The sequence below is a fragment of the Nyctereutes procyonoides genome, unplaced genomic scaffold, assembly GCF_905146905.1.
Source record: "Nyctereutes procyonoides isolate TBG_1078 unplaced genomic scaffold, NYPRO_anot_genome, whole genome shotgun sequence".
NCBI lineage: Eukaryota > Metazoa > Chordata > Mammalia > Carnivora > Canidae > Nyctereutes > Nyctereutes procyonoides.
This window is the reverse complement of record NW_026575024.1, coordinates 30,384,408-30,411,215: the sequence shown is the minus strand read 5'-3', so window position 1 is coordinate 30,411,215 and position 26,808 is coordinate 30,384,408. Positions and strand designations below refer to the sequence as shown.

The following is a 26,808-nucleotide window of genomic DNA, read 5'->3' as shown; positions in this document are numbered from 1 at the left end:
CTGCTATGCAATAGGGAAAATAAGGTCTTCAATAAATGAATCAAGTGAAAATCTGCATGTGGATAAAAAGAATCTTGACGCCTTCCTCACATCATATATAAAGACTAATTTCAGATGGATCATAAGTAATTTTAGTTGGATACCTAAATGGGAGAAGTAAAATAACAAATTGTTTTCATAATATACATGAGAAAATATCTTCCTAACCAAGGGGTAGGCAAAGATTTCAACTGGACACAAAAAGAACTGACATTATTGGGAAGAGTTTATAAATTAGTTTGAACTTAAATTTAAATTAAAAGCTTCTGTTCATCAAAAGATACCATCAAGAGGCAGCCCGGGTGGCTCAGCGGTTTGGTGCTGCCTTCCACCCAGGGTGTGATCCTGGAGACCTGGGATCAAGTCCCACGTCGGGCTCCCTGCATGGAGCCTACTCCTCCCTCTGCCTGTGTCTCTGCCTCTCTCTCTCTGTCTCTGTCTCTCTGTGTTTCTCATGAAGAAATAAATAAAATCTAAAAAAAAAAAAAAAGATACCATCAAGAGAATGAAAATGCAAGCAGGAGTCGGAGATAATTGCAGTACATAGACCTAACAGAAGACTTATATCTAAAATATATAAAGAACTCCTACAAATCATTAAGAAAAAGGTAACTCATTTTTTAAAGACAGGCATTTTATAAAGGAAGTTATCCAAATGGACAATAAGTATATAAAAGGGTTCTAAACATCATTTGGGAAATTCAAATTAAAACAAATGAGATACCACTGAATAACTTACCAGATTGGCTAAAGTTTTTTAACTGATCCTACCAAATAGTGGCAAAGATGTGAAACAGCTAGAGCTCTTGTGCATTACATCTAAGAGTAGGTAGGAATCAGTACAAGCATTTTAACTAGCAGTTCTACTCCTAGGTATGTACTCGACTGAATTGAGTCTATATGTCCACTAAAAGATATGTAGAATTTATGTAGCAGCTTTATAATAGCCCCAAACTGGAAGTAACCTAAATATTCATCAACAGTGGAATGGATAGTCTTATATTCATATATTGGAATACTATATGTCAAAGAAACTACTGCAACCATGTGTATGGATTTCACAAGTAATTGTTAGCTAAAAGAAGTCAACACAAAAAGTATATATCAAGGGGCAGCCCCAGTGGCGCAGCGGTTTGGCGCCGCCTGCAGCCTGGGGTGTGATCCTGGAGACCGGAATCGAGTCCCGCATCGGGTTCCCTGCATGGAGCCTGCTTCTCCTTCTGCCTATGTCTCTGCTTCTCTCTCTCACTGTGTCTATGAATAAATAAATAAAATCTTTAAAAAAAAAGTATATATCAAATACATTTATGTGAAGTTCAAAACAAGCACAGTTAATCTGTAATGATAGGAATCAGGATAGCAGGTACCTCTTAGGAATAGATATTGATTGGGAGGAGTCACTTTAGGGGTCCTGGAAATGTTCTATATCTTGATCTGAGTGATAGTTACGTGTGTGTGTGTGTGTGTGTGTGTGTGTGTGTGTTTAAACATTTAGCTGTATTTTTTTTTTTTTTAGACTTCTAAAGTCCAGATTTCTTTGGGAGAGAGAGAACACAGACGGGAGGGCAGAGGGAGAGGGAGAAGTAGACTCCCCACTGAGCAGGGAGGCTGACATGGGGCTCCATCCTAGGACCCTGGGATCATGACCTGAGCTGAAGGTAGGCTTAATAGACTGAGCCACCCAGGCACCCTATATTTATCTGTATTCTTAAGATTTTCATACATTATTAGATGGATGTTATACTTAACTTTTTCATTAAAAAAGTGATATATTGGGCAGCCCAGGTGGCTCAGCAGTTTAGCGCCGCGTTCAGTCTGGGGCATGATCCTGGAGACCTGGGATCGAGTCCTGCGTTGGGCTCCCTGCATGGAGCCTGCTTCTTCTCCCTCTGTCTGTATCTCTGTCTCTGTGTGTGTGTGTGTGTGTCTCATGGGTAAATAAATTTAAAAAAATAAAATCTTTTTTTAAAAAGTGATATATTAAATATTATTGAAATAAATAGACTATCACCAATATAAATAGAATTGAGGCTTCTTCATTAAAATATTTGTTGTGTTGGGGATCCCTGGGTGGCTCTGCGGTTTGGCGCCTGCCTTTGGCCCAGGGCGCGATCCTGGAGTCCCGGGATCGAGTCCTGCATCGGGCTCCCGGCATGGAACCTGCTTCTCCCTCCTCCTGTGTCTCTGCCTCTCTCTCTCTCTCTCTCTCTCTCTCTCTCTCTATGTCTATCATAAATAGGTGAATCTTTAAAAAGATTTTAAAAAATATATTTGTTGTGTTAAGATTTTGTTTTAATGAGATTTCACTTAACATTTGGATAACATAACATTTTATGGTTCATTGGCTACTTTCTCATAACATGGTAACAGATATGTCATTTGGGTGTTTTTCAGGATAAATATTTTGGATTTTAAACTGTAAATGATATAAATTTCAAAAATCCGTTTAAGAATTTTATCAAATTGTTACATTGGAAACCTCAATATTGCATTGCTCATTTCTGTCTTTTAGGTTAAGACATCAAGCTCATAAAGAATTTTATGCCTACAAACAGGTAAGAAATTTATTTCAGATTGACTTTGATAGTTTTTTTGTTGTTTTTTTTAATCAAAAAATGAGAACTTAGATTTCCACTCATATTTTAAACTGGAACTGGATTTACTTGTGTTCATTTTAGCATTTCACTTCCAGTTTGCAAAACAAAATAGATCAACTTCACTTTAAGTATTTTCTATCTTAAGTATTTGAAGTTATATATATATATATATAGTTATAGTTATATAGTTATAACTGTATTATATATATATATATTTCAGAAGATATAATAATATAACAGAGAACTTTAGACAACATTGCCAAAAGGAAATGTTATGGTTTATAGTCCTTAAAGTTACTGTTAATCTAATGGAGTTCAGAGATTTCACTAAATGAATTTTTTACCTCTTCCATTAGAAGACGTGTCAGTTCCACAGAGGTGACCAGTTGCATTATAGTGATCTCATCTCCTCCTTTCTACTAATGTTACCTCACATCATACCACCAGAAGTCAAACTACTGTGTCATTGCTGTTAACCCCTACTCTTTGTACTATCATTCCTTTGCTGATTTGTTCTTTAAGGGAATAAACTTAGCTTTTCCTGATGGCCAAGTAAAATTTGTTTTTTCTTCCATGTGTCATCATCCATGAACATTTTACCACTGACACCAAACAGTGGGCCTAGGTGTTCCTTAATCTTCTTTTGGCCTAAAGTATGAAATTATTTTTATTGTCCTTAGTTGTTTTTTGTTTTTGTTTTTTTTGTTTTTTTGCTTTCTGGTTTTTGGGGTTTTGTTTTTGTTTTGTTTTGTTCTTGTGGGGTCGTGGAGCAAGCTTTAGTTTATTTGAGTTTTTAACCTTGCTGACAACTGATGCTATAGGACCACGTCACCATTTTAGGATTATGTATCTCTGTCTATCTCTTGTTTGTGCCTCTTTGAAATCTGAGCTCATTATCAAGTCTCTTAGATGTCCACACTGATGTTCATAGGTAACCCCATGCTCTTCCCCATAGGTCTCATGTGGGATTCATACAAAGTTGAATGTCTTGGTTTTCTAAATGAATGAATCCTTTTGTTTCAATATTATCATAAACTTGACAACCTATAAGATATTTGTATGTAAGCTAACTAGAAAATAAAATTGGCATTGGTGGTCATTTAACAAGTGAAATTGACTGATAGAATTAATAGAGTAACAAGACAGTAAAAGTGGTCTTTAAAACATACTGAATTGGAAATTTAGTAAATCCTTGGATAGCTGGATATAGCTTTTGTTTGTGATTTCTGAAAATGTGATTTTCCTTGAAAACCATTTTTGATTCAGGAATATAAGATACTTAAAACTGGGAGATTTTCCCCAAATTTCACTTGCCTACTTTTTCACTTTAAGAATGGCATATAGTTCTAATAAGCTCAAATTTTTTCTTTCCCTTTTATTTTTTTAAGTAATTGGTATACCCAACATAAGGCTCACACTCACAACCCCAAGATCAAGAGTCACATGCTCTACAAACTGAGCTAGCCAGGCACCCCTGGAAATTTTCCTTCTAAAAAATAATCTGCTGCCCTCTTATCACTTGTCATTTTTTTAAATTGGTATCTAGGCACCACAAAATCAGGTTAGGGACACCTGGGCGAATTTTAACTTTATTTACGTAACTCTGGGTAGAGCTAAAATTTTCTAAGGATAATGATGTATAAAAATAAGCAAAACTTCCAGGATTAAGCTTGACCTTATTTTTTTAATATTTTATAAATTTAGGGATCCCTGGGTGGCTCAGCGGTTTAGCGCCTGCCTTTGGCCCAGGGCGCGATCCTGGAGACCCAGGATCGAATCCCGCGTCGGGCTCCCGGTGCATGGAGCCTGTTTCTCCCTCTGCCTGTGTCTCTGCCTCTCTCTCTCTCTCTCTCTCTCTGTGTGTGTGTGTGTGTGACTATCATAAATAAATTAAAAATATTTTTAAAAAATATTTTATAAATTAATAATCAGTTCCCATCCGCCAGTACTATGTCTTAGTGAATCATGAGGATCAATCTCATTTATTTTCCTCCTAAATTAGCACTTAGTCCAAATAAGCATTTATTTATGTCTTTTCCTGAATTTTAATCTATACTCAAAAGTATTTTAAAATTGCTTTTCAGGAGAACATTGCTCACTGCTCAAAATTTTTTAAAAATGTTGCTTAAAAATATATGGCTACAATGTTCTATCTCAATATAAGAGAAGTTTGACTGGGAGGAGAAATGAGCTACATATACACAAAAGGAAAATGTATATGAGTATAAAGAGAAAATTTTAAACTATAGATTTAAATGGGCATAACATACTTTTTTGTCTTACAGGTTATATTAAAAGAGAAAGTAAAAGAGCTGAATTTACATGAGGTAAGTTGCCTATAAGTATTTTACTCTTGAACTGTTATCTAATAGAAGTAGTATGCTGTGGTATGCTTAACCATCTTTATTTTCAGAAGTTAAAAAATGTTAGGCTTATTTTGATCAACTTGCTAGAATATTTGAGAGTGAGGTCCATAAAAATCAATTGTGAGATGAATCTCAATCATGAGAAGATTTCTAATAGAGATGGTGCTAATATAAGATTTCATCGCAGTAGGGATGCTGTGTGCTGTCCCTGATATGAATAGGAAATAGATATAAATTAGGTTTTCTACTCAAGATGAATTTGCATTAATTTCACTCTTGAAAATGTTCCTAGTAATCTTTTGTATAAATGGTACAAAAGAGGTAGTGATTGTTTCATGGGGGTGGGGTTTCGGGGAGATGAGGCAAGAGGATAGAATAGAGAAGAACCTAAGAGGAGATATGATTCCTTGGGATTGCCTACTAATGTAGTTGCATGGTTGGTTTCCAGGTGTTCATTATGTTATGATGCTTTGTAACATGAATACAAAAGTGTGTGTCTATCCTGCTGTGTGCTTTCAGACACATGCCTGGAAGAATTTCCATTTTACTCCTTGTATTTCTGACTGTAATTGTTGAGAATTTTTAATTTTAGGGTCCTTTCCTCTTCCTTCCTCTGAGTTTTTGAATTGGTTTGTAAAACAAGGACTTGGAAAGCTGCACATTACATTATCTATTTTATATAACTGTGGGGCAGCTACATTGCAGTCTCTTCAAAGAGAGTTAATTTGTGAAATTATTTGAATAATAATAAAATAATGGTTTATATTATTGTAAAATATTTTGAAAATGTCTACTGCTCCTTTGTTCTTTTTGCATATTTTTTTTTTATCAAAGAGTTGGTTACAGTGTTTTAGACCTAACCTTGGATTAAACCGAAGCATCAATTACTGTTTGATTTTTAAATTTTCCCAAATTAACATAAAGTAATAGAGGATGATCTCTTTTCTACTTGAGGTCTCATTGAGGACCATAAATACAAAGATGACATTCTGACAAATGTTATCAATATTAAAGAACCAGGTTCCTCATGAGCAGAAGTCTTCCTTATTGGTTTGATCCACTAGTTTAGAATGGGTCTTTATCTGAATGGGTACATTGTGTTGCATTATTATGTATCAGAGTTAGCATCCCATTTGTACCCACCCATTCCAATTTTGCTGAGTCTGACCAGCTACTGATCCCTTCTCCCCATTATTTGAAACTGGTAACTAGGAAAACCTAACTTTGTTTGACAGCTTGTTTCTAGAGGCAATCATGTATTTTTTGCAATTCATCTGGTCCTTTCCAATTACATTTCTTGGTGATGTAACTATTTTGTCAGACTTGTGTGTGTGTGTGTACATTACCATAGACTAATAATATAGCTTGGTCCTGTGTAAGCATGTGGAATTTCAACATGGATACTGTTATTAGTGAATAATTACAATAGTGAAAAATCAAAGACAAGTTAAGTGTCCGTCAGTGGTGGGTGAATACATAAAACACGATATACTGGAATATTATTCACCAAGAGAGGGAGGGAAGGAAGGAAACCTGATACAGTGATTGATTCATACAATGAGGTACTATAAAATAGGTAAAATTAAGTATTGAGCTCTGTCTGTAAATGTGTCAATTGGGATAGATCTTTAGTGGGATGCAAAAAAGCAAGTCACAAAGTGATATAAATGCTTATATCACATATGTAAACTAAAATAAACACTATATTGTTCAATGATTTATATGCATACTACAAAGTGTTTTTACTGGGTTTGAAAAGGACATACAGTTATCTGGAGGGAGAGAAGAAAAAAGATTAGGGGAAGTTGATCGAAAGAGATGTTAGTTTTGTATGTAATGGATTCTTAAAGAAGGAAAATAAGCTAATATATTACTTTTTTTAAATTTTTATTTATTTATGATAGTCACACACACAGAGAGAGAGAGAGGCAGAGACATAGGCAGAGGGAGAAGCAGGCTCCATGCACCGGGAGCCCGACGTGGGATTCGATCCCGGGTCTCCAGGATCGCGCCCTGGGCCAAAGGCAGGTGCCAAACCGCTGCGCCACCCAGGGATCCCGCTAATATATTACTTTTAAAATAATTTTAGAGTTGGGGTACCTGGGTGGCTCAGTTGGTTAGGCATCCAACTCTTGATTTTGGCTCAGGTCATGATACTAGCGTTGTGAGATTGAGCCCACACTGTCAGGCTCCACACTGGGTGTGGAGCATCCTTGGGATTTTCTTTTTCCTTCTTCCCTGTCTCTACCCACTCCCCTCTTCAAAAAAAAATAATAATTTTAGAGTTATTGAATATATAAAACATGTCAGACACTGTACTAAACTACAGACACACAAAGAAGCATAAAATACTAATTTCTGCTCTTAAGCAGTTAATAGTCTGGTAGAGGAGACTCTAAATGAGAAAGTCACACTGGAGTGTGCAGAAGGGTGCTGTGTGTTATGTGGGATATATGCTGAGAAGTTCTTGAAAAGGGTCTGATATTGCACAGTCACACAGCTACTTCTTGGCTTTTGCTCCCCTAAGGGAGCTTTCCTGGGACCTTGCAGACTCAGATGCCCAGACACCACCCCCCCCCCCGAGCTTCTTAGACAGTTGGCTCTGTAGCTGTGACTATATCATTTTTGTTTAACTTTTTCTACCAGTATAGGAGTCAAATAACACTTATACTAAGTGAAGCCAAGGAGATACTATATACATAATCAAAACATGAGAATATATTGTCCTTCTATAAGGAAAAATAATTCTCTCAGTACCCATAGTCTTCCCTGTTTTTATTTCTCCATCTTTTCTATATATATATATATATATATATATATATATATATATATATATATATATATATATATAATTGAAGTCCCTTCAAGTTTTTTTTTAGAGAGATTTTAATTATTTATTCATGAGAGACACAGAGAGAGAGAGGCAGAGACATAGGCAGAGAAAAGCAGGCTCCATGCAGGGAGCTCGATGTGGGCCTCCATCCTGGGACTCCAGGATCACACCCTGGGCAGATGCTTAACTACTGCGCCACCCAGGCGTCCCTTCTCCATCTTTTCATAGAGACATAAATCTAAAGGAGATCTCTAAGAGAAACAATAGAACAATCATGCAGGTGGGTTAATAAATGGCATCTAATGAAGTCTTGGTGTCAAGAAAAGGAGAAGGGTGCTGTGGAAGCTGAGACACACTGGGGCATGCAAGTCCTGTTAAAGAAATTGCCAGCATTCGGATCTAGCTGATTGTTGCCATGGGAGAATACAAGCCAGTTGTTGCCAAATTGGTTTCTTCAAGAAAAGCCTGGGAGTCTTGACATTAGTTTATGATCTACTCCCTATTTGCATTTAGTCTTTGATTTGTTCTCCACAGTCACCCAACTTTAGTTTTGGTGAGTAGTTGCTTTCTCCATTAAATTTCCTTTGTCAGAAATCAAATGGCCATATTTAATGACTCTATTTCTGGATTCTCTATTCTGTTCCATTGATTTATGCACTCATTCCTTCTTCAATATCACATCTTAATGTAGATTTACTAATAAAGCTTACTGTAGTTTTATTAGAAGTCTTAAAATGAGGCAGTGTGATTCCTCTAACTTTATTCTTCTTTCCTAAAACTGTTATAGCTTGTCTAGTCCCTTGCTCTTCCACATAAATTGTCGCATCAGCTAGTCTATATTTCCAAAAAAGAATAAATCCTTCTGGGATTTTGATTTGTATTGCATTAAATCTGTATAAATCAGGGGGAAATTGGCATCTTTACCATGTTGCGTCTTCTATAAACACATCATGTCTTTCTGTTTATTTACTTATTTGTATAAGGCTCTGTTAGCTGCATACACATTTAGGATTCTTAGGATTGTGTCTTCTTGATGAATTGACCCTTTATTGTAATATCCCTCTTCATCTCTGGCGATTTTCTCTGCTTTGAAATATTTGCCTGATATTAATATAGCACCCCCAGCTGGGGCGCCTGGGTGGTTCAGTCAGTTAAGCATCTGACTCTTGATTTTAGTTCGGTCATTATCTCATCGGTTGTGAGATCAAGCCCTATGTTGGGCTCCCCGCTCAGTGGGGAGTCTGCTTGAAGATTTTCGCCCTCTGCTTCTCCCCCCTTTCGCTTTCTTTCTCCCTCTCGCTCTCTCTCTCAAAAAAAAATAATAAAATAAAATAAAAAGAATGAATTCCTTTAAAAAATACATAGCACCACTAGCTTTCTTTTGATTAATGTTTGCATGGTATGTCTTCTTCCATCTTTCTATTTTCAATCTACCCTATGTAATTATATTTGAAGTGAGTTTTCTTATAGATTGCATAAAGTTGGGTTATGGTGGGGGTTTTTTTCTTTAACCCATTCTGCCAGTCTTTGTTTTAATTGGTGTGTTTAGACAATTTTTGATGTTTGGAATTAGGTCTGCAACTGTATTGTCTTCTGCTTTTCCCTCTGTCATTCTTTTTATCTATTCCTGCTTTCTTTGGGTTATTTGAACATTTTTAGTAATCCATTTTAGTAATCAATTTTTAGAATCTATTGTGATTTTGACTTTGTCTTTTCTATGTAATATTTTAGTGGATTACAAAGAAAATACTCAGAATCCGGTTTTTAGCACTTCAATTGAAATGTAGAAACCTTCCATATACTGATCCCTTCACTTTTTTCCCTTTATGCAATATCTGTCATATTATGTCTGTGTACATTGAAAATCCCATCAGGATGTTATTTTTTTTTTATTTATAACTGTCAAAGCCTATAGAAGGTACTGACAGTATACAGGACCCTAGAGATTGAGTGGGTAGGATATAGTAGTCCCTCCCTTCTATCAAGGAACATTGATCCCATGGGAAAGAAGGTTACAAGTTAATGAGGTATATACAGTATGGATCAAGGACACAAACACTTAAGGGCCATTGAAAGGACTACCCACTATACTTCAGTTTGGAACAGGAAAGTTGGATCTTTCCTGAATAGCACAGCCATATTTAGGTTGCTTTCATAACTCTCAAAGATTCCAACCTTAAACGACTCCTCTGAACTAGAAATGTTGCCTCTGCAGAAGATGTGATACCCTCATAACCATTCAAGGAAAGGTATAATGATATTGAGCGCCCACCATAGGATCTGTTTAAAGAAAACCATTGGGCATCCCGGGTGGCTCAGTGGTTTAACACTGCCTTCAGCCCAGGGTGTGATCCTGGAGACCTGGGATCGAGTCCCATGTTAGGCTCCCTGCATGGAGCCTGCTTCTCCCTCTGCCTGTATCTCTGCCTACCTGTGTGTGTGTATGTGTGTGTGTGTGTGTGTGTGTGTGTGCCTTATGAATAAATAAATAAAATCTTTTTAAAAAATAAAAAGAAAAGAAAACTATTTTGGCTGAATCACCTGAGCTATGGGTCATTTTCATTGTGTGACATTGTCTTCCCCACATAACTCTCCATTCCCCAGTTTGCATTTGAGGTAAATTTATAGACTGTATCAGCCACCTGGAAATTATCAAAGCCTGCCTTCTTAGGCATTTTAAAGATTGTGCACTAGTTGGATACTAGTCCAATATACATTCTGTAGGCCCCATAAAGCCATTGTTTCCTCAAATGTGTCTTATTTATGGATATAATCTCTGTGTCATGGAATGGAATCAGCATACAAGGTGGCAAGATTATCAAGATGTCCATTACTTCATATAATTATCTTTTAAGAGCAAGGGAACTCACATTTTAAAAAAATTTAGATAAGATAGTATTATTCCTTATTTTGCATTTGTAAAAACTGAGATTTAAGGAAGTTGAGTAGAGGGGCACCTGGGTGGCTCAGCCTGTTAAGTATCTACCTTCAGCTCAGTTCATGATCCTGGGGTCCTGGGATTGAGCTCCTCACTGGGCTCCCTGCTGAGCTCTCTCACAAATTAATTTAATTTAAAAGTCAAGTAGAATGGGCATGGACGTGTTATCCAGCTTCTGAGCATGGAGAAAGAATGTGACTCTAGCTTTTTCCATGGTGACAATCTCCGCACAAGAACATGCCCCTCACAAAGAATCTTCTCCATCCCTCTCCAGAAGAAAAGAGGAAACATAAGATGCACCTAGTGCAGAGCCCCACTTCCTAATTCACAGATGTGATATGCCCAGGTTGCTATAAAATCACCACCAGATTTAACCATGCACAAATGGTAGTTTTGTGTGTTGGCTGCTCCACTGTCCTCTGCCAACCTACAAGAGGAAAAGCAAGGCATACAAAAGGGTGTTCCTTCAGACAAAAGCATCCCTAAAAGCACCCTGAATCAAGATGAGTGGGAAACCATCCCAATAAACACATTTTGGATACAAAATCAAACCAAAAGAGCGTGACCCTATCTGTTTGAGTCTGGAGCCATTACATTATGATGCTTACTGCCCCCATAGACTTGAAATTTCTGCTGTTCCCCAAGCTGCAAAAAATTACTTCAGAGGTACTTGACCCACCACCCTCCTTCTGCTTTCTGCAGGTACCCATCAGTTAAGAACTTTTCTGACTTTTAACATGTAAAACGGGCAAGCTCAAGTACCTATAGACTGACCAGTCAGTAAATATATATCCCTATCCCAGCTTCTGGCAGAGCTGATACTATCTTAGGATGTATTCTTTGACTTCAAAAAAAAAAAAAAGAAGAGTGATGAGGAAGTCTTCCTATCTCATTCTGTCAGGTCCTTAGTGTCAAAAACAAAGACATCACCAAAAAAGAGAACTCAAAACCAATATCCCTTATGAATACAGGTGAAAAAAATCTTCAAAAATACTAGCAAACCAAATCCACAAGCATATACAAAGAATTATATACTGTAACCAAATGGAATTTATCCCAGGAATACAAAGTTGGTCAACAAAGGAAAATCAGCCAATATAATACAGATAAAGGGAGAAAAAAACACTTCAATAGATGCGGAAAAAGCACTGGACAATAGTCAACATTCTTTCATGATAAAACCATTCAACAAACTAGGAATAGAAGGGAATTTCCTCAACTTAATAGAGGGCATCTATGAAAAACACAGAGCTAATGATGAAAGACTGAAAGCTTTCTCCCCTAAGATCAGAATAAGATGAGGATGTCCCTGCTCTTACCACTTTTATTCAACATTGTACTGCCTAAGCAGTTAGGCAAGAAAAAGTAATAAAAGGCATACAGACTAAAAAGGAAGAAAAAACTATATTTGCAGATGATAAAATTTATAAAAACTGAAAACTCTATAAAATCCACCAAAGATTATGAGAGCAAGGGAGTTCAAATGTCTAGAATACAAGACAAAGGAAAAAAATAGATCAATTGAACTTCATCAAAATTTAAAAACCCTTGTACTTCAAAGGACATTATCAAGAAAGCAAAAACAATCCATAGGGAGAAAACATTTGCAGACCTTGTATCTGATAAGAATCTAGTACCCACAATATAAAAAAAAACCTGTTAGTACTCAATAATAAAAAGCCTACAAAATAAAAAGATCTGTAAATATTTTGGATCAGTCCTTTCATCCTAACAAGGTCTTTTGCAGAACAAAAGTTTTTTAGTTTGATGAATTCCAGTTTATCAATATTTTTTCCTTTGGTTGTTTATGCTTAGGGGTGATGTCATGCTTTTGATGTCTATGGATGTCCAGTTGCTCCAACACTCTCTGTTGAGAAAGTTGTCCTTCTGCCATTGAAATGCTTTTGCACCTTTGTCAAAATCAGTTGGCTATCTGATAAGGGATTTGTGTCTAGAATATTTATAAAGAACTCTTACAACTCAATAATAAAAATAACCCAACCAAAAAAGTGGGCAAAGAATTTTGAACATTTCTCCAAAGAAGGTATACAACAGACCAATAAGCACATCATCATTAGTCATTAGAAAAATGCAGATCATGGGCAGCCCGGGTGGCTCAGCGGTTTAGCGCTGCCTTTGGCCCAGGGCCTGATCCTGGAGACCTGGGATTGAGTCCCGCGTCGGGCTCCCTGCATGGAGCCTGCTTCAACCCCCTCTGCCTGTGTCTCTGCCTCCCTCCCTCTCTCTCTCTCTCTCTCTCTCTCTCTCTCTCTCTGTCTCTCATGAATGAATAAATAAAGGTTTTTTTTTAAAAAAAGAAAAAAATGCAGATCAGAACCTCAATGAGATACCACTTCATACCATCTAGGATAGTTATAATAAAAAAAATAATAATAATCTGATGATATGGAGGAATTGGACCCTTCCTGCACTGCTGGTGGGAATATGAAATTATGTAACCACTCTAGAAAACTGTTTAGTAATTCCTCAAAATGATAAATATAGGGGCACCTGGGTGGCTCAGTCGGTTAAGCGTCTGCCTTCGGTTCAGGTCATGATCCCAGAGTCCTGGGATCAAGCCCCACGTCCGGCTCCCTGCTCTGTGGGGAGCCTACTTCTCCCCCTCCTCCCTGCTCATGCTCTCTCTATCTCTCTCACTCTCTCAAATAAATTTTATAAATTTTTTAAGTTAAATATAGTTACCATATGATCTAGCAATTACTCCTAGTTATATATCCAGAAAATTAAAAACTCAAGTTACTTGTTTAAAGCAACATTATTCACAGTAGCCAAAAGGTAGAAACAATCCAAGTAGCCATCAACAAATGAATGGATAAGAAAATACGGTATATCCGCAATACTATTTAGCTTTATTTTTTTTTCTATTTAGCTTTAAAAATGAATAAAGTATTGACTCATGATACACCATGGATGAATGTTGAAGGAATTGTGCTAAGTGAAAGAAGGCAGACAAAAAAGACCACATACTGTATGATAGCATTTCATGATTTCATTCCATTCTGGAAATGACCAGAATAGAAAAATCCATCAAGGGATCCCTGGGTGGCGCAGTGGTTTGGCGCCTGACTTTGGCCCAGGGCGCGATCCTGGAGACCCGGGATCGAATCCCACGTCCGGCTCCCGGTGCATGGAGCCTGCTTCTCCCTCTGCCTGTGTCTCTGCCTCTCTCTCTCTGTGTGACTATCATAAATAAATAAAAAAAAATTTTTTTTAATAAAAAAAAAAAAAAGAAAAATCCATCAAAATAGAAAGTTGATTAGTGGTTGCCAGGAACTGAGGAGAAGGGGGAATGGGGAGTGACTATGTATAGGTGTCAGCTTTGGGGGCAGGGAATGAAATGTTCTGGAATTAGACATAGTGGTGATGCACAATTCTGTGAATATACTAAAAACTGCCGAATTGTATACTTTAAAGGGATGAATATTTGTGACTTACATCTCCATTTTAAAAAGGTATGGGAAGTTACACTGGAGAAACAATCTTAGTGAAATACTGGAAGATAAAGCCGATTTGCAAAATATGATCTATAAAGTTGTAAAATTAGGGGATCCCTGGATGGCTCAGCAGTTTAGCACCTGCCTTCAGCCCTTAGCACCTGCCTTCAGCCCAGGGCGTGATCCTGGAGTCCCGGGATGGAGTCCCACATCAGGCTCCCTGCATGGAGCCTGCTTCTCCCTCTGCCTGTCTCTGCCTCTCTCTCTCTCTCTCTCTCTGTGTGTGTGTGTGTGTGTGTGTGTGTGTGTGTGTGTGTCTCATGAATAAATAAATAAAATCTTTAAAAATAATAATAATAAATAAAGTTGTAAAATTAGAGGGTGCCTGGGTGGCTCAGTCAGCTAAGCATCCGCCTTTGGCTCAGGTCATGATTTCAGGGTCCTGGGATTGAGCCCCTCATCAGGCTCCCTACTCAGCAGAGAGCCTGCTTCTCCTTCACCCTCTGCCACTCTCCCTGCTTATGCACATGCTCTCTGTCAAATAAATAAATCTTTTTTTTTTTTTTTAAGTTCTAAAAATTAGTTCAGCCCTTCATAGAACTTGTGAGAGAAGTCAGATCTGAGTCTTTTCTCTTTGTGACTGCCTTTAGCTTCTGGTCACCTTTAGCACTTACCATGTCAGAATTTATCTTTTTTTATTTTTTCAGGTGTCTATGGTTTTGGAATTTAAGTACGTAATAGTATATTATAACCATTAATCATCACTCCATTTTGAAAAGTCTACAAATCTAATTTTGGATCCTAATCTAATTTTGGATCCTTGAAAAATAAGCAAATTAAAATGAGTGGCTTGACCAACTTCTTGCCCTTTGGTAGGATCAGTGCTGAATCTCCAGAAGCAGAGCCAGCAATCCTGACCCACTTTCCCTCCCTGTGCTAGGAAGAAAGCTTGGTGTTTAAGGCCGAAGGGTCTGTTCATATAGTCTAAAAAGTGGGAACATCATCCCCCTTTATAGACGGGAAGCTACAGGTCAAAAGACCATCCCCAAGGCTACTGCTACTGTCCTGTCTTTACCCACAGCTTGTTCTCAGCCTTCCTCCAAAAGTCAAAAGTTGCCTTTAAAAAAGTGCTCCCAGGGTGGGGGTGACTGGGTGACAGGCACTGAGGGCGGCACTTGATGGGATGAGCAATAGGTGTTATGCTATATGTCGGCAAATTGAACTCCAATTAAAAAAAAAAAGTGCTCCCATCACAAAATTTAAATAAAAACAACTGGTAATGGTAGACTGCCTTACTGCCTTCTCAGCCCTTCCCTCAGTCTGAACTGATGACAGTAGGGCAGGTAGTGTCCCCACCTTACAGATGAAGGAACAGAACTTGAGAGGCATCATGATGGCAGAGGTCCCACAGCTAGTGGGTGTCTGAGCCAAGGCCAACTGTCTGTCTTGCCTTCTCCCCTGTTATCTCCATTGTAATGCTGAACCTGGTAAGACAGTTACCTATTTTCCTCTTCCTGTGAAGATCCTAGCTGCTGTATACACAAGGCCCTGTGAGCTCCCCGGAAAAGGGTTCTGGAAAGCCAACATTCACAGCACTGGCCGTGGGGCACCAAAAGCCATGTATCTTGTGACATAACCTAAGAAGACTGGGTTACATGTTACAGGTTAAAAAACGAGCAACAGGGAGGCCATGTCAGCAGGATGGACAAGAAATGATGATAGTTGAACCAGGATCCCTGGAGATGGACAGAGAAGCAGGGAGGAGTTCAACCTTTGGGCAGGAGACAAGTGATACAGCAGCACCTAAGTGCGACAGACCTGAGTCCTCAGCCAGGCCCAGCTACTCATCAAGGTGGTTATGGCTCTGAGCCTCTGTTTCTCATCTGTAAAGTAGGTATATGCAATGATGTTTAATGTCCCTGGGCGCTGTTATATGCCCAAGAAATAGTGGTTGAAACCCAGCACCTGGCTGTGAAGGAGGCCTCTTTCCAGGCAGTGGAGCCTAACCACCTGTCAGAATGTGATCCTGGCCCCATCTTACATTTTCAAAAGTTTAACTTCTTGAATAACTTTTTTTTTAATTGCAAAGGACTCTGCTACTTTTTTTGTTTTGTTCCTTAAGATTTATTTGAGAAAGAGAGAGAGCATGAGCCAGGGGGTAGGAGCAGAGAGAGAGGGAGGAGACTCCCTGCTGAGCAGGGAGCCAGATATGGGGCTCCATCCCAGGACCCTGGAATCATGATCTGAACCAAGACAGCCAGCTTAACCGACTGAGCCACCCAGGCGCCCCAATTGAATAACTTTATATATGACGACGACACTGACAGGACAGGGCCATGCAAGGGGCCCCAGGAACTATAAAAAGCATGTTTCTACAGGCTGTGTCATGGTTTATAGTTTCTACCTTTGGTGAAAAACCAAAGGAGAGCCCCAGGGCATTAGCTGTCCCCCTCAGGGGCTGTGCTGCTAAACAGGTAAAGCACTCCTTGGGAAAGTCAGCCCCTCACCCACCACAGGAAAATTGCATTATGTTCAGCCTATCTACTGAGTATAAACCTAAGTCAGAGTCTTCTGACACACCAAAGTAGAGGAAGCTGCCTTTTGCTATTTCTTCTGTCTGTCCATCATCCTGAAGACCTATGACAGGAAGAGCAGGAGACTCTTCTTCAAAAGACCTGGCCCATTCGAGCCTGTTTCTTTCACTTAAGGAGTTATGGGACCTTGTAAGTCCCTTCAAATGGCTGGCCTCAGGGATCTGCACTTTACTTTGGGGCCTGCGAAAGTACCTAACAGACACTTTATCTTATCTGTGAATATGTCTTTCAGCTCTGTGCAGTGTGTCTAGAAGACTTCAAGCCTCGAGATGAGTTGGGCATTTGTCCATGTAAGCATGCCTTCCACAGAAAGTGAGTATTGGTGTGGAGTTTTTTAAAGGGACCTCAGTTGGGACGCCTGGGTGGCTCAGCGGTTTGGCGCATGCCTTCAGCCCGGGGCATGATCCTGGAGTCCCAGGATCAAGTTCTACATCGGTCTCCCTGCATGGAGCCTGCTTCTCCCTCTGCCTCTGTCTCTGCCACTCTCCCTCTCTCTGTGTCTCTCATAAATAAATAAAATCTTTTTAAAAAAATAAAAATAAAGGGACCTCAGTTTGAGGCACATCAAGCAACATGTGGGCTCGGGGCAGTGCCAGGCAAGCTTGACAGCTTCATGATTGATCTATAATGCAGAAAGCTGAACTACTCTATAGGGTGAGGGGTGTGCAATTGTACATGTGACATGAGGGATTGGGGTGGTGGAACATGAGCACCAGGCAGGACTTTGGGCACAGGGCCAGATAAACCCACACCTCCTTAGAGCCCAGGCTAGAAAGAGCTACTTAACTGGAACTTTCCAACAAAAGTTTCTATTACTAAAAACTTATTTTAATCAAAACCATCATTATTTTAAATCAAGATAAAGGGGGGGTGACATAAATAAATAAATAAATAAATAAATAAATAAATAAATAAATAAAAAGTTATGAATACAAATAGCGTAAGACCATCTCCCATGCAGACATATTAATATTCCCTCTTCTTTCACAATTTTGTCTTTATTTCTATTAAAAAGTTTAAAGACATTTTTTCTACTTCCCACCACCCTCTTCAGTATATTTCATTCTTTAAAAAGTTGCGGATAATTTGAGGATATTGCACAGTGACTGCGGTTTCTTAGTATCACCTTTTGGAAGAATAGAGGCTCTGCCTGCTGGTGGAGCTGCTTGGGACCTGGGTGTTCACATGGCCCCCAGCAATAAGGGACAGAGGTGTTCAACCCATGAGGCATGTGGGCAGGGGGCACCATAAGCATGGGCCTCACATCTTCCTCCTGTGTTGTCTTGCCCTGCAGGTGCCTTATTAAGTGGCTGGAGGTTCGGAAGGTGTGTCCACTGTGCAACATGCCAGTTCTGCAGCTGGCCCAGCTGCACAGTAAGCAGGACCGTGGACCACCACAGGGGCCCCTGCCTGGGGCAGAGAACATTGTATAGCTCCCCCAAGGATCAAACTGCTGCGGGATCCGATGTCCATGTGGAGTCAGGAGGAACACAAGCGGTCTCTGTGTTGGCTGCTCTACCTGGGGCGCCAGCTGCCACTTCCTTGCCTCATGAAGAACTCGGGCCAGCTAAGCTGGGAACCCAGACTTCTGGGTCTTGTGACAACCAAAGCACGCTGACACTACCCCATGCCAAGAGAAGAGGAGCAGATGATGAATGAGCCTTCAGGTTATGTTCAAGAAATTTCCTGAGGGTCTCTTGCTGATGCCATTACTCTGTCTCCCAGATACTTATCTCCGTATCAAGGTGAATCTTTATCAAGCAGAAGGGAAGATAAACAGAACTGTTAGAGAAGGGAACTGAGAGCAGGTCTTTAAAGCCACCCCCACCCCCCACCTTGTGGACAGATGAGCTTCTATGCAGACCATGCATGCCTTTGCAGCAGCAGACCCTCCTGGCAGGCCCTGAGCCAAGTAAAACCAGCAGTTACCTCAGCTGAAGCACGACTGGTTGCCAGTAATTGGTGAGGCAGTGCCAACAAGGCTTTTCACATTATGTTCCTTTGATAAGGTCATCTTGGAACCCAAGGGCTTTGGTTACCAGAGCAGCAGTGCCCCTCGCCACCCCTTTTCCCTCAAGTTCACAACACTTGCTTATCAAATCATCTAAGAACATTAGATGTGCTCATAAAGGCCTGGTCAGAAGCCATTTCCTCTTATTTACCCCCCTGACTCCCCAGTGAGCCCCGGCCAAGCTGCCCAGGCAAGGTTGGGCCTCTGAGCCCATGCTGTCCCTGTGACCCAGGGGACCTCAGAGTGCCACCCATGCCCCCATGTACACAGCGTGGTTCCAGAGCAGCTGCTAGTCTCAGCCCACTGCCTTGGTAAGGAGCTGCTGTGAGCCCCTCAGAGGGCTCCCAAAGGGAGCTCCTTCCTGAGAATGACTAGTCTTCCCAGCCCTGCTGAGATGGGAGGATGCTGACCCCCTTGCCTCGCCCCCTCCTTCCCTGTTTTCTTCCCTCTTACCCTGTTTCTACTTAAGAGAAAATGCCTGTCGTGACTTTCTAACAATTTAAAGCATCTGAAATAAGATCCTTATGTAATTCTGAAACCAGGGATCCCCTTGAAATTGTAAATAGTGTCAGAAGCTCCTGCAGGGTTCACCCGCTGGTGTGTGCCTCACTATTCAGACTTGGAGAGGAGTAATTGAAAGTATCTTTATAGGAGAGAAACAAACACATGCTGCTCTTTGGCTTTCTGTCCAATGTTTCTAGAGATGACTCCATCTGTTTGGATTTATGAATACTGTACAAATTAGCTATCGGAATGTGGCTTTAGGTCAGCTAGAACGTTCTTTTCCACAGCCCTGCTTTCTACCTCCACCTGTCAAGGGTGGACACCTAGTCAACAGCTTTGCCTCTGCTCCATGCCCCAGGGGTGAGTGGGAATGTCTCATTGGAAATGTGGTCTGCATGGTATGGAGAGATGATGGAAGAAGCTTTGCTATTCTATTCACGGCATGTCTCCAGGGATTTTTCCTGGAATCCGTCTTAGAATGGGAGACGGAACCTGTCCTTGGCTCAGGTGCCTGGGGTCAGAGGAGGAGGAAAATCCCCACGAGCCTAGGAAAGTGCTGGGCAGAATCCAGCTTGGAAAATTACAAATCCAGTTGGTCAGCATTGGCGGTTTCCTCCGTGTGACCTATTCATGGCACGCCAACTGGCTGCTGCTTAAACAGGGCAAAGGAAGTGTGGGTATCTTTATATGAAAGCCTTATAACCTGTTGGGCATCCTTGAAGAGAACCTTTCGTGTGCTACCTTCACCATTTCTGGGTTCTGTGTTGGTAGCACGATGGAGTTGAATTCTGCAAAGCACCCAGTTTACAGTGAAAGGTTTCCAGTGACCAATGTGAGAAATAAGCCTGCTTCTGGAGTAGCCTCATTAGTGGCCAACACCATTTCCCATGGAATGGCCCTGGGACAAATCTCACCTTGTCGTTATGGGGTTCAAACAGTAAAGAGAATTTCTCCCCTCAAAGGAGGAATTCTTATGCTTTAATCTGCAAATGCTTTCACCTCACAGCTTCAGCAGGATTATTACCGATTGGTTGCAGCCTTTTTCTATTCCTGTGCATCAGTATGAGGAGACCGCCCCACAAGTCCCTGAATGTGTAGGGAGGTATGAGGAGTTTGTTTCCCTGTATCCCAGGAAGCCAAAGTTGACATAGTGCGTAGTTCCAGCTGGTCGTTTGAGAAAAGCCGAGAATGCTGTGCACTCTCCACTGGGCACCAACCCCCCTGAGGTTCCATTAACATGACCTCGACACCTGTGAAGGCAGAGGGCTTTTTAAATGCAGCTCTTCCGTCAGGGTGGGGCTGGATGTGGAGTGGTCAGTGTTCCTCTGCTCCTACTCATTGTCCTTTCTGGGCTCTGTGTCTCACTGCAGCATGGCTAGTGCCACTCACAGTAGTTCATGCGACTCTTAAGAACACAACCTGATGCACTCACACCCCACATTGGGTCCTCCTCCAGGACTCTCTGCACTGCCAAAACTGCCAATGGCCAGTGCTTAATTTACATCTTCCTTTTATTCTTTTTTTTTTTTTTTTTTTTTTTTGATTTATTTATTTATGATAGTCACAGAGAGAGAGAGAGAGAGAGAGAGAGAGAGAGAGAGAGAGAGGCAGAGACATAGGCAGAGGGAGAAGCAGGCTCCATGCACCGGGAGCCCGACGTGGGATTCGATCCCGGGTCTCCAGGATCGCGCCCTGAGCCAAAGGCAGGCGCCAAACCGCTGCGCCACCCAGGGATCCCTCTTCCTTTTATTCTGATTAAAACACAGCTTTCTATGGCCAAATTTAAATCTCCATCTGGACATTTTTTTTTAAGAATGAATTAAGGACCCCTTCGTATTCTTGACACAGGCTAACACAGTGAGGCACCCTAGCCACATCGGTCTTTTGTTGGTGACCTTTTAACTGTAGACACATGGGGATTCAGCTGTGCTCTTGGGCCACTGGCTGGTGACATGGCAGTTTTTATACTTTCTCTTAATGTGTCTTAAGCAGCTCAAAGATTGGATGTTACTTGTGTGCTGTGGGTTAAAAGAACCTAACTCAGCCCCAACTGAACTCCATGGGTGGCTGCATCATTACCTAGTTATTGCTAGGGGTACAGATGAACTCAGCTGGCTTCAGAAACAGGGAACAAAACCAGCCTGACTTGATTCCTGAATGAGTAGGCCTAAGATACTGTCCTCTGCCACTTCTCTTTGCCACAGTGTGATTTGGTTGGGCCTGTCCTTAGCCAGCCAGTAAGGTCCTTGTAGCTTGTGCCCACCAAGGTAGGGAACAGGACAAGACAGAAATGGCCAGATGGGAGCAGATGGCCCATGGGGAAGTCTGGGGTGAGGAATACAGGGTACATCCTATCTTTGCCAGATAGCCTGTTCATGATATGTCTTAACAAATGAAGATCCTTTTCCCCAGTGCCCAGTCCCTTGGGCCCATTAGAGGAAGGGTTTGTCCCTTTCCACAGCCCTGCTTCAAAGCCTGTCACCTCCATGGCCTAGTCCTGCTCTAAGCTATTCTGAACAACTGTAGTAATTTTCTGGAAGTCTGAGAATTACAAAATGAACACAGGGAGGTATCCCTAGAGCTCTAGACAGAAAAAGTGCTGAGTGATTTGAATCACCCCATGCCATCCACCAGCTATTTGTCTTTATGTAAGTTAGCCTCTCAAAGCTGGTTTCCTTATCCACACCTAAGAATTTTAATAGCATCTTCGCAGGTTCTTGTGAGGACCAGCCGTGTCCCAAGCCTGGTGGGCAGTAGGCCTGGGGTTGTGAAAGCTCCTTACTATAGGCAACGTCAAGCAGGTCACGTGGGGCTCCTCAGTAGTTCGGGTGGCAACAGAACCTCAGCAGGAGCCTCCTGATGGACACGTGCTCCCCTGGGGTCTGGGTTTGCCTGACTCCCTCCCTTTTCCTCTTGAGATCTTCCCTAGTCACCTCCGTGAACCGTTGCCCATAGTGCTCCCTGAATGCTATTCCTTAAGTTTTTGAATAGGTAATCCCTTCACATAGTTCACAAATCAGTCTTCCTTGCATCTCTGACCTGAAGCCCACTTTATCACCCTTCGAATGCTTTTAGTTTGTTCCATGTAGATCCTTCCAGTGACCACTTGTGCATATACCGGTGAATACACACATGTGCTTGTGTGTACATAATTTTTTTTTAAACTCATGTGGTACCAGACCAGTATATCCAAGGACCATTCCTGTTAATGGGCGAAGAGCCATCCCAGAAGGCAGAGTATCTATAAAAAGTGAGCCCATAACTGGGGGTGTTTTTGCAATCACATTCCTTTTTGAATAAGGCATTATTTTTTATTGATTGCAGCAGATACTGGAATTCTAGTTTCCATACAAAGCAGAAACATCAATCCCTCCCTGGCCCTTACCACACACATGCTCGGATATGTGAGCACAACCAGTTTCCAGACTGGCTTTCTGGTTTGTGACAGGACACTCAAGAGTAGGCTCTGCTCCATTGCTGAGAGCAGCAGTGCAGGCCTCTGGTTCAGGTCCAGCAGCCTTTGCAGGAGCCTGGACAAGCTGCTCCCTGCCACCCCTGCCAAACCCTGAGGAGGTGATGTCCAGCTCCAACTGCCATTTCTTAGGCGAGCTCCTGTGTTTTTGAGGCAGCAGTTTGAGAAACAGCAGCAACTGAAGCCTGATGCAACCTTCTGTTTGGGGGTAGGGGGGAAAGATGTCTCAGATGATGCTAAGCAGGTAGGTGGATGGTCTCCTCGAAATTAACCATAGAACACACTTCAGTGTCCATATTTGAGGTCATGGTTCTGCTACCTTTCCCTCCCCACTCTATATGCACAAAAGAAAATGCTTCCCATAGAATTTTCTCCATTTGACAATAGAAATGACTCCACCAGTCATATCTTCTTTCAAGGAAATAAAAAAAAAAGGTCCATTTTTGCCCCTGCAGGAGATAAAGCTGCTTCCTCCAAGTATTCCTGTGAGAAGGGGCAGGACTCCTGCCTTTTGGTCCTTGCCTACGTCCCTGGCATCCTGCCTTCCCTAGGATTAAAAGTGCAACGTGGGCCCTAATCTGAAACTTGAAAGGAAGTTTATGTGAAATGCCACCCTTCTGTTACTTGAGTATCTCGTCCTAGGTTCAATGGTCTTCCACATTAGCTGTTACGAACTTACGAGATGAACAGGTCTAAATTCTGGTGAAATCTGCAGTTGAAAACTGGAAGTGGTTTTTAGTAGATAAAACGAATGAAAGATCCCACAAGCCATGGAATGTGCTTCCATTTGAGTGGGAGTATTAGGAGAAAAATAGAAATAGAGGGGCTTGTTCAGTGTTCACCTTTATAGCCCAACTTGTTGCAAGATGCAAATAGTTCCACTTTTAAACCAAGCATTGCACCCTTGGCTAACTAATCCAGCACTCACTTTGCAGCTCTCTGGTCAGGGAGGACACCCATCCTGCTCCAGGGACATGGACCTAGCATGTGGTCCCCACCAGTGTCAAGGGACCTGTCTATAGTCTGCTGAAGCTCCCCTCTGCTCCCTGTGCCAGGACAAGCCTGGTGGACCTGTGTCTAGGGCCAGCTGCACCTGGGCCTTCCATGTGCCCCTCCCCTCCCAGACCCTGCTAGAGCAGGTGGGGCCAGTGTTAGGAAGTCCCTCCTGGTGAGGGCCTGGTCTTCCGAAGTGTTCCTGATAACTGTCCTCTCTGCGTTTCTATGACATCATTGCCAGCAAGGGGGGTAGTTTAAGTCCTCTAGTTTAGCCTACTGGGTTTTATTCACTAGATATTATTGTATAATTCCCTCAAAAAAAAAGGTTTATGAAATGCTGAGCCTCAGGTTTCATAGACGTGTTTGTACACTAAGAATTCTGCAGCAGAATATTTTTAAACATTCGCAGTTTTTTGTAAGCTCTATTTTTGTATATTTAATTGCTATTTTAAAATTTTAATGCATTTTTTGCTAATTACTCTTGTTTTTAAAAACAAAACATGCATGTAATTGACTTAAATGTAAATAAAAAGCAGGTTTTGAAAATACTTTGAGTATGTACCCTTCAACTCCGAGGGGCCTGAGGTCATCTACACCCCACTTAAGCCTGTTTATTAGCAAGAGTTGGAAAGTCAAGGTGAAGGTCTCTGATCAAAGTGAGCTGGTCACCAACAACACAGGATTGTGATGAAAGAGTTTGTGGCCTGCACCTCCCATGGGGTGGGGTTGCGGGGTCAAGGGTGAATAGAGCACCAGGTCACAGTGAGGGAGAAAGAGGTCAAGGGCCTACCTGCCACCCTGGCTTCAGCACTGCAGATATGGCTGGACACACTAGTGCTCTAACCAATATGGACCACAGTGCTCAAGGGGGTTGAGGTGGTGGACTAGCCCACATGTTCCCCCTCTAGCTACAGCTCAGGCTCGCAAATACCAAGTATTCTGTTAGAAGAAAACACCTCTTGGACCAAAGCCATCCTGTGGCAGCTGCCATTGCCCCTCACCACCCCTCATTAGGGTCCCTGCAGGTCAGCTTTGACCTAGTAGCCTGGGGGAAAGCGCTCCCCTCAAGGCCATCCCTGGCCCTGCCACAAATCTGGGCCACTTCTTAAACCCCCTCTGGATGCAGGTGCCTGGAGAACAACTCTTCTCCAGCAGCCGGGGCTGCAGACCCTGCCAGCCCCTTCTCGGACCACTTTCTCTGCAGCCTTTTCCTTCTCTGCCCATCTTGTAACTGTTACTCTCACTCTACCTTCATGCTCACTAGAGTCCCATCTAGATACACATCATTCTCAGGTCTGAAATCTCAAATTCCAAATATCCAGCTGCCTTTCTGTATCAGAATCATGGTCCAAAACCAAGCCTCCCCAACCAAGCCTGGGTGCCCTCCCAGACTCCCTCATCCTAGCCAATCCCCACGTCCCAGCACTCAGCCCTCTGCGCCGTCTCTTGCCCCAGTCTTGGTTCAGGCCGCCCCTCACACATGGAAGGGGACCCTTGGACTACCTCAAGGGCAGACTGGGAGGAAGGAGCGCTGCTGGAAGGGGCAGTGGTGCCTGGAGAGAGCAGTTTGTTTACAAGCATCTCACAAGCCAGACGTAGTGAAGTGGCAGTAAACTGGGATCAGGCTCAGGGAAGAGAATGTACAGAGAAGGCCTTGGAACACTCAGTGGTGGAGGGGAAGGCAGTCCCTGCCTGGGGCCACAGCTCAGAGGCACGGGCTGGGAGGGGCCGCCACCTTGACGACTGCTTGGGGAGGTCCGCCACTGCGCCTGTGTCCTCTGAGGAGCAGCCGCTGGCACAGCGCAGGCAGCAGCGGCCCAGGAGGCAGAGGGAACCGCGAGCGGGGCCGCTGTGTGAGAACCGAGGGCACGGAAGGCTTAGAGGCCACTCACTGGGCACACAGGAGGCGGCTGAGCACAGAATGCGGCGAAGTCAGGGAGGCAGCTTCTCAGGGGCAGGAAGGGTGGGTGCGCGGAAGTGGAAGGAAGGTCAGCGCTGTGCAGGAGGCGGGCTCCGCCTGCCCGAGCTGTGTGACCTCGGGGTTAACACAGGCTACAGGGAGGCCAGCCGTGTGAAGCTCTGGCTGCTCAAAGCCTCGTGAGCACAGCCCGGGGTGCGGGGGCCAGGGCTCCTAGGAAGCGGGCTCCCTCCCTCCCTCCACTACCTTCTCTGTGCATCGGTGAGTAGGCAGTGACACTCTCTTTGGAGTCTGCGCAGAATGTGGGGCCTCCAAACAAGCATCTGAGGGCTGAGGGACAGGATTAGAGGGGTCTCTGGCTGAGGACCCCAAGCCCCACAGGGGTGGCAGCAGCAGAGAAGCCAATCACCACCCGGAGGCCACAAGTCCCATCCCCGCAGGGTCCCCCCAGTTCTGCTGCCCGTGCCAGGCTGGCAGCACCAACAACCCACAGATGCCCAAGTGCGTGAAGGGGCGCCCCTGGGAAGCTGCTGCCCACAGGTGGCACATGCCTCTGCTGCCCCCATGTGGCCAACACAGGAGGTGCCAAGGGATCCAACCCTCCTCCCTTAGCGACCAGGTCTGGCCCTTGGGTGGCCCTAGGCCCTGGACCCTTCCCTTCTGACCCTTGGAACCTTCTCTCCAGATCTCCCTCCCTCAGGCACAAAGAGGCTGTAGAGCCTTGAGGCTTCTTTCTAGTTCAAAGGGTGTTTTATACAGACCCTTTGTTACCTTCAACAGCGATGCAGGCACAAAAATACACAGAAGACTCAAACGTTGCTCTATCTCCAAGGGGAAGGGTTTTTTAAATTATTCTGCACAGCAGAAAGAAAACATTCCAAGTCAATCTCTACCAAGACTCCATCTTAAAACCTGACTCTCCTCAAGCGGCCTTTCGAGCCTACATGTGCAGCCCTACCGAGCCAGCCTGCCTGGCAACTTCTGGCAAGTAAAGACCCCAAGTGGGAGGGGAAGGGGCAAGTCTTCGCCCTACCCCCCACAAGTGAATCAATGGACTTCAATTCCTCACTTTCTACCAGCCTGAA

The 26,808-nt window shown here is 42.6% G+C and overlaps 1 protein-coding gene and 1 pseudogene across 5 annotated transcripts in view; both read left to right on the top strand.

Annotated features, from left to right (window-relative positions):
• Nucleotides 1–23,254, top strand: part of RNF24 (ring finger protein 24) — an 82,082-nt gene extending 58,828 nt beyond the window's left edge. For 4 of the 5 annotated variants that reach the window (XM_055301290.1, XM_055301309.1, XM_055301300.1 and 1 more), the window contains 4 exons: nt 2,552–2,594; nt 4,922–4,963; nt 17,055–17,134; nt 18,117–23,254. In XM_055301290.1, coding sequence (XP_055157265.1) covers nt 2,552–2,594; nt 4,922–4,963; nt 17,055–17,134; nt 18,117–18,255 — 304 coding nt within the window. In that variant the 3' untranslated portion in view covers nt 18,256–23,254. Of the gene's footprint in view, nt 1–2,551; nt 2,595–4,921; nt 4,964–15,892; nt 16,081–17,054; nt 17,135–18,116 lie in introns of those variants that run through there. The other variant, XM_055301324.1, reaches the window with a different exon arrangement.
• Nucleotides 10,891–11,563, top strand: LOC129494436 (40S ribosomal protein S27-like; annotated as a pseudogene).
• Nucleotides 23,255–26,808: the final 3,554 nt, after the last annotated feature.